Source organism: Archocentrus centrarchus, chromosome 1, assembly GCF_007364275.1.
Source record: "Archocentrus centrarchus isolate MPI-CPG fArcCen1 chromosome 1, fArcCen1, whole genome shotgun sequence".
NCBI lineage: Eukaryota > Metazoa > Chordata > Actinopteri > Cichliformes > Cichlidae > Archocentrus > Archocentrus centrarchus.
In genome coordinates this window covers 33194112-33207175 of record NC_044346.1, presented here as the reverse complement: position 1 = coordinate 33207175, position 13064 = coordinate 33194112, and the positions used below count along the sequence as shown (strand labels likewise).

Here is a 13064-nt window from a genome sequence, read left to right as displayed (position 1 = left end):
AAGTTAAACGAACAAAAGGAGAAATTGCAGTGCCATTTCATTTGTACATAAACGGTGTATTTGTATCTATCAAACTGGATATTGTCTGTATGATATTACTGTTTCTTTGTATTTGTTACCAACACTTTATTGTCTCCTTATGTTTGCCCACACAGGGTGAGTTTTTTATTACAGAAGGAATATGGGAGCTGGAGTTACAGATGATAAATGTAGTTAATATAAGCTCCATTGCCTTAAGAGCTACTGTGCTCAGTTTCATTGTACATTTTGGAATTTTTTTTATTGATATTATGTCTATATGGCAGCTTTGAACAGTCTAGTTCATGGCAGATTGAGTAAAGTTGTGCTCCAATCATTTAATTAAGCATAATGCACTGTTTAATATTAGCTCACCAAAGCAAGGTTGCTTAACTGCAAGCAAAATATTAGAATAATAATAAAAGCCTTAAGAGATTACAAATAGATTTACACACCTGGATTTACACTCATTATTTTCAATAGCTTGTTCATATTGTGCAAATCCTGACTTTATAAACGGTTTACATTGTCTTTCTTTTTGTAGTGAATTAATAAATGTTGGTTTTGAAATCTTGTTTTTTTATTTGCTTGTTTTTTGTTTATCCCCCCCCCCTCCCTTTTTAAAGGTTAATGTGGGTCCAATAATGTGGATTATCTATTGATTTGATCACTGTTTCTCCAGTTATTGGGGGCATGTGTGGGAGTTGCCTGATAGTAAGTATATACAAAAGTAATATATTCTGGGCTATTTGTTAAAATTCGTAGAATCACGCCCTATAAATTATAATACAGCATACATCACGCCATGCATGCTGGACTTGAACCCACAACCCTCCGTTTGAAGAGCCGGACAGAGCCAACCCGCTCTGTCTGGGCTGCTGAACAGAGTCCCGTCACTGGCTCATGTTGCTAGGCAACATGTACACTTAAAGCACCGGAGTTCCGCGGTTAGCTCAAGCTAAAGCGAAGCGAGGGCTCATTTTTCCTTGGTTTGTCGTGTGAAACACCAATACAGCACAAAAATGGCATTCGGTACCAGCACATCTAACCAAATAACAGAGCTTCAGGGTAAAATCCAACTCTTGGGTAAGTTTTTGTTTCAAATACACACAGCCTTGATTTAATTTCATACTAGAGGACGTGGGTTTAGCTGGAATCAGCAAACTAACTGCGATATTTAGCGGTTACAATAATTGTAACTGGGTTAAAATTCACATAATTCACAAGCAGGTCATTAACTAGCGAGTTACGGGTCACCTATATCTATGTATTATTGTTGTGGTGATGAAACGTGTCCACTAGAGGGCGAAAGAAGAGCTTACTATGAGAGGACTGAGGCCACCATCAAGAAGAACAAAAAGACCATCCAGCAGCCCAGACAGGGGAACGAGAGGCTGCGCAAAAAGCTGTCAGCAGCTAAATCTGTAAGTGAGCTGACACAACAAACAAAATACAGAGCATGCTTTTAATGCTGGGAGGTAGTCTGAAATCTGGATATATCTAAGAAAAAGAAAAACACAAAATAGTGCCGGTTACAGGTCAAGGATAAACATTTTTATATAACTGTCTGTTAATAAGTAAATACAGCAAGGATAAAACAAAAGATGAAGTTTGTCCTTATGGTCTTATACACTATCTTATGCTCTATAAACTGTTGGTAGCTATTATTCAGCTGCCATTCTGTCAGGTATTCATTGTTGGGTTTCAGTAGGGATGCATCTATGGACTGGCGCATCTCTTTTGAGCCACACCTGACACTTCTAACAGTTTCAAGCTGGTTAGGAATCTCACACATACTACAAGCAGTTATAAGTGGTTGCTTCATTTGCTTTTCTTTCCGGTAGTTTACATCATACCCGATGTGCACTTGAATGTGATAAAACACTTTTCTGCCTTTTCACATTCACTGAGTAAAAGCCAGACTTAAAAAAATGTGTCCTGAAGTGCAGCATTTTATAAAGAAAAACTAATCAAAATGAAGGACACAGGGACAAAGGATAAAAATGCTTTGCAGTCCCAAATAGCCACCAAGCTGAAAGTCATTTGCAGTCTTTTGGAATTCCAGGATAGTATCCCCTTTTTTCCTCCTTTTTTGGCCACATTTATCTCAGTGAAAGACAACAAACTGGTCATATTTGTCTCAGTAGTTACAGTCTTATTTACTTTGATGTTTTGCCTCTTAGCGTGATGACCACATCATCAGAGAGACCTTTCGAAATAGAGACTGGGAGAGGAAGGCCTACCGCAACAAGTCAGTGAAGGTGAGAAGAACTCAGTGTAAATGAACTGAAAAGGGAAATATAACAAAATGGGAATTCCCATTTTATTTCAGATACAGACATGTGAACAAGAAGGTTTTCACAGAACTCTGTGCAGTTCTGAAAAATGAAGTACAACCCGTGATGTCCTGCCTTTAGCAGCAATAACTTAAATTGTCTTCTGTATGATGTTATCAGTCTTTTATTTTGTTTTGGAGGAATTTTGGCCCACTCTTCTTAACAACTCTGCTTCAGTTCATTGAGGCACAGTATGTCCTTTCCAATCCCTCAGTTATACACAGCTTTGCACTGATCATTAATTATCTGATAATCTAATTTGGGCCAAGCTTTAGCTGTTGCATAGATAGCCTCTAGAATACTTTGGTATACATGGTTGATTCAGTGACTACAAGGTGCCCTGAATGCTCCCGACCAGCACACTGCCAAAACTTCTGTTTCCCTGATTAATTGCTGATGATCAATTAATCAACTGTGTGATTGCGTACCCTCTTAATTCAGCAGTAGTAAGGGTGTACTTAGTTTTAGAGGTGTGTGAAAACTTTCTTTTTCATGACTGTATACAGTGCGGGCAGCACGGTGGTGTAGTGGTTAGCACCGTTGCCTCATGGCAAGTAGGTCTGGATTTGAATCCACCTTGGGTAGGGCTTTTCTGTGTGGAGTTTGCGTGTTCTCCCCATGTCTGTGTGGGTTTTCTCCGGGTACTCCGGTTTCCTCCCACAGACATGCAGTTAATGGGGTTAGGTTAGTTGGTGATGTCTCTCTGTGCTAGCCCTGCGACAGGCTGGTGACCTGTACAGGGTGTACCCTGCCTCTCGCCCTATGACAGCTAGGATAGGCTCCAGCCCCCTTGTACCCTGAAAAGGATAAGTGGAAGAGAATGGATGGATATATACAGTGTCACTCAATATATATATATATATATTTTATTGTCTGTATGTCTGACTATACTGCATTCCTCACAAACACCTGCATGTTTCTTAGGAGGTCATTGAAATACTAGAAGAAGCATGCTCTCCAAGAAGAAGAGTCTCAATGCCCTAAAGCACAGCACTGAGACCACTGGCACCGCCTCGAAGAGCTGAAGATGAAGTACCAAAGAATGAAATCAGAGAGGAGCCTGCAGCGACAGGTCCGCTGATGCTCACGCTCTGAAAAACGATGAAGATGCCATGGTGGGTACCTCTCTGACTCCAAAAAAATCTCACATTACCTTTGGTTTCTTTTGTTGTTTCTTGTGCTCATTTGTTACAGAATACACTGACTGACATGTGCACAATGTCATGATGAGCAGTGATTTGTGCTTGTGTTCAGAACCTCCGGGCATTGGAGAACAATCTGGAGAAAACCCAGTGTTAAGTGCAGGGAAGCTGAGAACATCATGATAAGTACCTGAAATTAAAACTCACTTAGAGGTAAGTCCAGCATGTGAGAAAACGCTTTGTTCCACTTAAAATGTCTCAGATACTTTCAACATATCATAAAACAGTCACTCTTATATAGTGATTATTTGCCATTTACTCTAGGTGTTAACTCTGCATTAGGCATCAGCAGACACCTGCATGCAAGTGAAAGCACCTGTACATGAGCAGTCTATAATCACTTCTATTTGGGAATTTTGCACCAAATACTAGATATTCTTTACATTTCATGTTCCCTCACTTGTCCCCCTTCATTACTTCAGAATGAGAGTCTGACTTACCAGGGCCAGCTGGACAGTCTGGAGAAGAAATCCTGGAACACAGAAAGGAGCTTCGTAGGCCTGCAGGTCATGAATGATGATGACCAGCTCTCCAAAGGAGCTGCTAAGGTGACCTGTAAGCTCCTGTGCTAAGAGCCATACATGTTTCTAGATACAGTGTAAGAAGCAGAATACATTCACCATTGCTCTCATTATTCAGATGATGTGCTGGAATCATAAATGAAGGTGCTACACAGACTTTTTTTTTCAGGGTTAAGAGCTCATACAGCCATGCCTTTATAATTTTGATTAATATGTACAACTTGCATACACACATACATTAGTTTGTCTCGTCACAATAGATTATGCAAACAGTAATTTTCCTTAAAACAAATAAATGTTGCTTTCTCTTATCTTCTGAAGATCAAAGTGATTGAGGATAACACGTTTGTCCATTCTTAACTCAGACACCGCTAAAATCTTTCTGGTCTGCACTCTAGGTAATACTACGATGCTATCATACTAACATTTTGTTTGTTTCACAGTTTCCCTCCTCCTGCTCCAATTCCCTTGTTTCCCACAACTCATCATTCTTCTTCTTCTTTGCAGGCTCAGTTGCAGCAGCAGGAGGAGCTGCATTACAAGGAGTGTAAAGAGAGGGAGCGTATAATAGCAGGTTACAGGATGAAGGTTGAGGAGCACAAGGCCCAGGCTGAGAACGTCGATAGAAGGGTGAGAGACATGTGTTGACACATATTGTATTTACAGCTTGAGAAAGTGTGATGAATTGGTTCATAGTTTAGACATAATGAAATGAGACCACCACACAGAGAATGTTGAATTTAACTAAAAATGTATTCAATTAAACTTACTAAGAAATGTAGAGCAGCTACTATGATGCAAGTAAGTAGAGGTGTTTGCTAGAAAAGAAAGGTAAAACAAAGTAATTTCAACCTAAACCACAAACCACTAACCAAATGGCCTCCTACTCGCCTACCTTAAATAGTGCGCAGCTGCAAGTGTGACATCTCTCTGGACCGACCTCTACCATGCCGCTCACCTCAGCCACACAAATCCAGGAAGAAATATAGAGAACAACATGCAGAGTGGGAGGGCTATCATGAAAGTTATTTTTGTGCATGCATTTAGATTGCATGGCTGACAAAAGGGAAGTTTTAGATCACATGAGGACTATGTCAAAAAGTGAATATGTATTGAATATTCACACATTATTATTCACACATTCTTAGACAGAGTGAAAAGTGAGCCATTATAGAGGTGTGGGGTGATTTCAGTTTTGGGATTGAAATCTGCATGATGTATAATTTTTCTGTCTTTCAGTAAGATAAAGCAAAAGCTACCAAGCCAGGTTTAATGAAACCTGATGGGGACGGCGAGCGTGGGCACTAACCCTGTATAATCATTCTCACTCCTGCACACCCCATGGCCTGCAACACTTTAATTGCAACCTGTTCTTTGGTACAATAATAGTAATATGACTCCATAGAGTGGAGTTTCGAAGAAAAATTTGAGCTGTTGTCACAGCCTTGGCATCCGTGTTAGCATTGGCCATAACTCGAGAACAATGTTACCTAGAATGTGCAAATTCACACCATAAATGCATTTACTAAAATTATCTGATCAATTTGAATCTTGGCGACATTGACCTGAAGGTAAAGGTCAGAGGTCAAGTTCTCTGAAAATCTTGTGAACATGATAACTTGAGAACGATCTCACCTAGGATGTTCAAATTCACACCATAGATGCATACTGTTCAAGCTAGACCCATCAAACTTCACACACTTGTTCACTGACTTTACTATGTCAGCACTTTGACAACGCCCCCCCCCCCCCACCCACTCATTAGTGCTTTTGTTTACATTTGGAGTGATTGATACCTGCAGGTCCAGAGAACTGCTGTGCAGCCAGATGAACTGAGCAGTGAGGCCCAGCACAGCACCACCAAGACAGAAGACGAAGAGAAAAAAATTTCTACTTTTGAGGAGGCCTTCAAGCACATCAAAGATGCCACAGGCGTCACAGATATACAGGTATAAATGTTTCCACCTATTCTGGTACACAGAGTGGGGATTGCTGTTATGCTTTTTTGTCATTCATTTTGTGTGTGTAGGAGATAGTGGAGCGCTTTAACTCTCAGAAGGAGACACACCAGCAGCTGGAGAAACTGAAGGAGGAGAATGAGGAAGTCCTGCTCCAGTTAAAGGAGGAGAAGGAGCGTCTGAGCCAACAATTTGAGGACATGAAATATTCTAGACGTGCTAAACTCTCCAGGTGAAACATATGCACTGTTTAAACATTTATTAGACCACCTGTCATAAAAATAAGAAAACATTTAAAAAATCTGTCAAAGATCTGGTCTAAATGGATATCAGACAGCATCAGATGAGTGAAGGCATTTGTGTGTATGTGTTACTTATTCTAAAGCCTCTACTCTTTCTCTGTGGTTTTGTTAGCAACCAGGAGGCACTGCAGGAGCGTAAGCAGCAACTGCAGGCTCAGCAGCAGAGGTGTGACGCAGCCAAAAAGCGACTGGATCAGCTCTCAAAGATCCTCGGCACTGCCCAAGCTGGAATTGAGCACCTGGCAGACAAACTCCAACACATCTCACTGGTACTAACAACCTCAACCAGTCTCAAAATTAAAATGCCAAGTTTATCACCACTACACCAGTTTATTACTTAATGGTAGCCCTTTAACGCTGGGCGATTGTCGCTGAAGCGCCCGTTACTTGCCCTCAATAGCGGCTAACAGCTGATTGAGACATGGCGTATCAGCGCGGAGTCGGCTGATCAAAGGAACGTTGATCAGCTGGCTTTTTACCATAACTCTGCAACTGTTTGTCCTATCGAAAAAATGCAAACGGTTCCCGAAAGCCCAGAAATTGCATGTCACAGCCATATAGGGGTATTACGGTATTTGTTGCCGGAAGTCCACCAACGGCGGCACTTTTGAAGTATGTGCCACGGCCGATGCATTCGGAGTTAAAGTTAAGATAGCTTTCCTCCCATTCGAACACGTTTGTTTTGGTGTGATTCCTTTTTATGTTTGTTCACTTGTCTTCTTTCAGAGTGAGGACACAGTTCCTGAAGTGCATCCAGACTTGGATCACTTTGTGCTAGAGCTGATAACCGAGTATGAGAAAAAATTAGAGTCACTGCACAAAGAACTTCAGGGGAAGGATCTGGCTGCTATTATGAAGGAGATGGAAAAAGAAGAGGTGAGACAGAGCCCTATGAACTCTCAGCCAGCAACACAGTTGTTTTAATAGAGTTTCTGAATTTGGATGGGATCTAGAAAACATGGTTGATATTTATAGAGGTAGTCCTATTGAAAGTTTTTGTACAGGTGTAGTAGTTAAAGTGAGAGAGGCATGGGCAGACCATTGATTACAATGTACATGGCATCCCTATTAACAGAGAATGTTAGTACCTGCGCAGTATAACACATACGAATAAGTGTCTTGGGGAGATGCCTGTTGAAGGACATCATCAGACAGCCTGAGATTTAAACCTCTGTCTGAGCTTCAAGCCCACATACATAACCCGTAAGCTGTGTAAAAGCTGCTGTGCTTGCTTTGCTTATCAGGATGGAAAAAGCAACCATTAGAGCCACCTGAAGTGTTTGCTCTCGATTATTAATGCTTAACAGCACCTTCTCTGTTTGAGAACATGAGATACAGAGCTTATTACACGCAACACACTGCAGTCTGCCTGACATTCACCCATGACATTGACTATGTGGGTCTCCGGTCCATTTTTACATGATACGATCTTTGTAACTGACGTAACTCTGCGCTGATAATTTGAAAATCAGTACAACGTTGTTTGCCTGGTTGGTACGGTTGAAATTTGTTTGTCTGTTCTTTGTAGCTCTGCTAAAGGAGAATATGAAGTGTGGAAAGAAGTCAGTCTATTCATCTTAGCTTTCGCCAGATAATATAGTTGACACAAATTATAAAAAATTATAAGAATTCTCTTTTTTGCCACCTACTGATGTAAGAAAGCCTTTTATGAAGACAGATTTAAGATTGTTTTAATGTCTTAGTTTGGTTATGTGTATACTTATTTTGTTGGGAGTGTGTCCAGGGTGTGCCTCTGCCTTTTCCATTATTAACTGATGAAATACTCAGCTACTAAAATTATCAATAGCTGCAGCCCTACTATTTAATTTGTAGATAGGCCTAAAACTTAAAAATGGCATAAAGCATCCCTGGCACTCAAGGTAGGCTGGGAAAAGTAATAAAAGACCTTTGTTTTATTAGACTAAAAATATCAAAAAGATGCCACACCATTTGCTATCTTTGTATCTGTACACCCTGACTGAGGCACAAGCCGATAGATGTTGTTGTATTTTTTTGTCTTTAGTCCAATAAAATAAATGATTTTTTATTACTTTTTGCAAATGTACCTTTAGTGCCTGGACTTGGACGTTTTAGGCCATTTTTAGCTCAGTTGTTTTGAAGAAAAAGTGGAGCTATTGTCACAGCCTTGGCGTCAGCGGCATCTGTTCCACATAAACTTTAACTCTGGCCATAACTCAAGAAGGAAGCGAACTATAACTATATAAAAAAACTATAATGTGCAAATTCACATTATAGATGCAGCCACTCAAAATCTTGGCGACCTTGACCTCACGCTAAAGGTCAGAGGTCAAGTTTTCTGAAACTTTTTAGAATGCAGTGACTCAGGAACGATCTTATATAGGATCTTCAAATTCACACCATAGATGCACAGATGCATGTTCAAGCTAGACACATCAAACTTTACACACGTGCTCACCGACTTCAACATGTTCAAGAGCCAAACATGTCTCAGCTTTGAGATGAGCAATTGACGCAGCAACAAATGGCAGCAAAGGCACACCTGATTGATATATATTGCAGTGGTATATACATTAGTGAGTTACCAAGGCAATCAGAGTCATACTTGTCCACTAGAGTGACCAACACGTGAGCTACCAAGAAATGTGCCGTGAGTGAATTGCTTAAAATGTTGACAGTATCCACAATTTAAGCAATGATTCAGTACCAGATGTTTTGTGGAATTTTATATTTTTAGTGTTAAAAAGTTTAAAAAAAATTTTTTTAAATCTGTTTGATGGGATGGGATCAGTGCATTTTTTGAATTCACGTTTTTTTCGATCAGCCCTTCATCAGGAGTGAGGGGAAACTGCCAGAGTACAACACCAGAGTCACACTGTCTGAGGATGAAGCACATGGCCCCTTCCATGATGGTAAGTTGCTATCCTTTTATACACAAACAGTAATAACTGCACAGTGTCTAAATCTCTGTTTACTTCACTGTTTGCGTTGCAGAGACTGAGTCTGACGAGGATGAGGCTGACGTCATCTCTCGTGAGGCATTGAAGCGTCAGTCTCAGCTAATCATTGACTCCAACTCTAAAAGAAAGACCAGGAATAAGAAGAAGAAGAAGGGCAAGTTCTAATCTGACAACACAGTCTTCAAAGTCTCCCACAATAAAGCAAAGTGAAGCATAAAACGGGACGATTGTGAGCTGATTAAAGAGAATCTGTCCAAGATTTTCCCCTACAATTGTTTCACCTCTACAGCTGTTATTTTGTGTCTTAGCTGCTGCTATAAAGATATTTAGTAAACAACAAATGAAAATATATATTTTAACAGTGTAATAATCTTAAATGATTTTCATGAATTGATGCTTTGTGTCTGTACTTATTGTGTAAGTGGGTTTGTTTTGGCAATAGTCAGGTGTCACTGTTGCACCAGCACACTCTACCCCCACCTCTGTATTTTCAAGCTCACATTTCACCCTCAGCCTTTCTGGAAGGCAGTTAAAAAAAAAAAAAAACATCAAAATATTGCCTTTTCTTTTCATCATAACTCCCTGAATAGTGTGTGTGAAAGAGCCTAGTAACTTGTCGTCAAATGTTTGTTTTCTTATTTTCCTGTTGATAGAAACCAATCCACTGTGAATGTTGTGGGTTTTATCTCACAGACACGATGCACAGTAGCCTGCGGTGTGCTGAAAGCCAATACATGTGACGAATCCAGCCTTTATTCATGCTTGAATTACATCAAACTTGTTTTGTCCTGCTGTGAAGTACAGATGTGTTTATGAAGCCTCCCTTCTGAAGAATAAAGCACACACACCTGAACTATTTCTGTAATGTGTGGTATCTTAGACAGCGTTCTTCCTCGCCGCTCAAATACTTTACATTTGTTGGCGCACATGGCCTAGCAGGCTGAACACTAAATCTCCATACCAACATTTCAGAGGATAACCGCAGTGAATGCCTCAGAGTGCACGCAGGGCTAGGTCAGCAGCAGTGATTGAATGACGTACAGAAAGCAACCAGAAAGACAACTCTGTGCCATGAACAAAAGCCCTCTGATTCCCAGGAGCACAGTTATTAGAGCTTTGTGTGTATGAGTCTGTGTTCCAAAAAAAGGTAAGAATAAGGACAGCTGTGATATAACATCGTCTGGAGCACGACACGTGTTGCTCCATGTCTTTTTTATCCATTGCCCTTTAGTTTAGATACGTTTCAGTTTCAAGTGAACAGAGGCCGTAAGAACTTAACTTGTATGATGTTTTGAAAGATAACATGAAAGGGATTTTGTGATATTGAAAACAAAATAAATCTGACTTAGAGTGGGATACTGGAGCTGTAGCTTGCCTAAAATATAAAATACTGGAAAGCTTATTTGATCCCAGCACAGTTGGTTGAGCCTCTGTTTGTTATGCTTGGACTAATAAAAGCTCCTGAGAACATTTGTTTAGAGAGTTAGTTCACAGCTCTTTGTGCTTTGACTTCATCTAAAGTAATACACTGACCCTAAAGTTCAAGTTAGTGTTATGTGCTAGCATTTATATAGCACATAGAGAGAAGGGAGCAGTAGATTGTCAGACGGATTGGGGCTGTGTCTGCAGTGTGTCTGCGGACGCCTGCACTGGTGTTGTGGTAAAGTCTACGTCCCTACCCTCACCTATGGTCACAAGCTTTGAGTAGTGACTGAAAGAATGAGTTTGCGAATGCAAGTGGCAGAAATGAGGTTCCTCCAAAGGGTAGATAGCCTCTCCCTTAGGGATGGATGGCTGGATGGATCTCTGTCTAGAGTCACTGTCAGTACTCGAGCTGTAGCATTGGATCAGCTGAAGGCTTTTCAGGGAGATTTTAGGACAGCCTGAGAGGAATGACTATTACTAAAAGTAATAAATTCAGAATTAGCTTTTCAGCATCATGCTGAGACAGGATGTTTCTAATTTTAGAAATATTGCACAAATGCAAAAAGCAATCCTATGTATTTTTTTGATGTGTGCATTGAAAGACATATCCTGATCAAAAATTACTCCAAGATTCCTCAGAGTGTTACTGGAGGCCAAAGTAATGCCATCCAGAGTAAGTATCTGCTTAGACACTGTGCTTCTAAGGTTTGTGGGGCCGAGTACAAGAACTTCAGTTTTATCTGAATTTAGAAGCAGGAAATTAGAGGTCATCCAGGCCTTTATGTCTTGAAGACATTCCTGCAGTTTAACTAATTGATGTGCGTCATCTGGCTTCATCGATAGATAAAGATGGTATCATATCCATAACAGTAGAAATTTATGCTCCCTAATCACATTGCATAATAGAAGGCATACATAGTGTAAATAGAATTAGTCCCAGCAGAGAACCCTCTGGAACTCCATAATTGACCTTAGTTTGTGAAGAAGACTCATTTACATGAACAACAGGGAGTTTATTAGATAAATATGATTCACACCCCTGCAGTGCAGTATTCTTAATACCTATGGCATGCTCTAATCTCTGTAATAAAATGTTATGGTCAACAGTATCAAAAGCTGCCCTGAGGTCCAGCAGGACAAGAACAGAGATGAGTCCACTGCCAGAGGCTGTAAGAAGATCATTTGTAACCTTCACTAATGCTGTTTCTGTACTGAAACCTGACTGAAACTCTTCAAATAAACCATTCCTCTGCAGATGATCACTTAGCTCTTTTACAACTACTCTTTCGAGATTTTTTGAGATAAAAAGAAGGTTAGCTAAGACATCTGGGTCAAGTGATGGCCACCTTAAAAGCCTGTGGTACATAGCTAACTAATAAGGGCAGATTGATCACATTTAAGATCGAAGCATTAACTAATTACAGGACAACATTGGAGCTTGGAGGAAGTAATTATTGAAGTGAACTCTGAAAGATCAAGTGGGGAGAAAGAGTCTAAATAAATATCACACAAAGATACGTCTGTGAGATGGTTATGAATAATCTAATCTCTAATGGTTAAAATTTTAACTAAAGGTAACCAAAAGTCACATTTTAGCCATACATTCTTTATTCTACACGTTTCAAGCACTTTACCTACCTCAAATCCACAGCCAGTTTAGATTCACCCATTAACATAATGTCTTTGGACTGTAGGAGGAAGCCAAGCATCCAAAGAGTGCTCAGGCAGGCACAGGGGGAACAAACTCCATGTAGGAGGGCCACAGCTGGGGTTCAAACACAAACTGTTTTGCTGTGAGGCGACAGTGCTAACCATAACATCACCATGCCAATAATGTGAATGTAAATGATGCTACCAGAGCTATTTTTCCTCAGTGGTTAATACTGCTGTCTCATAGCTAGAGGATCCTGGCTTTCAACCTGGGCAGGGTTCTCTGTGGAGTTTGCATATTTTTTCTCCAGGAACTCTGGTTTCTTCTGCCATCAAAAAACCATCTAGACTAATGCTATTTATTTTTGCCTGAGGCATTCTTGGGAAATCTCTTTTTTTCACTTCCTTTTTGTAATAAAAAATAAATGTGGTACTCAGTTAGAACTGTAGGACACAGAATCCCTCCACTGAAGTGATCATTTTAAGCATCACTTCCTTCCCTGCATTTTAGAGAATTTACACAAATGTGTACATTTTCTGCATCAACATATGGTGGAAATGTCTTTATTAACGCAAATAAAAACTAAATAAAGAAATAAAAGGTAACAGTTCAACATAGACGTGAATTCTGTATTGATTTTAGTTAATTATGCTCAACCTTTCTTTTATAATATTGATTCTGATACATGAAGGCATGCGCCTGATTTATTCTT

The 13064-nt window shown here is 40.0% G+C and overlaps 1 protein-coding gene across 1 annotated transcript; it reads left to right on the top strand.

The window, feature by feature from the left end:
* The first annotated feature begins 928 nt into the window (after positions 1-928).
* Positions 929-10093, top strand: odad3 (outer dynein arm docking complex subunit 3). Its single transcript, XM_030739489.1, is given in 17 exon segments — positions 929-1104; positions 1321-1442; positions 2202-2279; positions 3279-3300; positions 3303-3350; positions 3353-3414; positions 3416-3469; positions 3609-3647; positions 3649-3682; positions 3929-4104; positions 4585-4707; positions 5880-6026; positions 6107-6267; positions 6450-6606; positions 7064-7213; positions 9141-9228; positions 9311-10093. Coding segments are annotated over 17 exon segments (1656 nt in total). The 5' UTR covers positions 929-1040; the 3' UTR covers positions 9442-10093.
* Positions 10094-13064: the final 2971 nt, after the last annotated feature.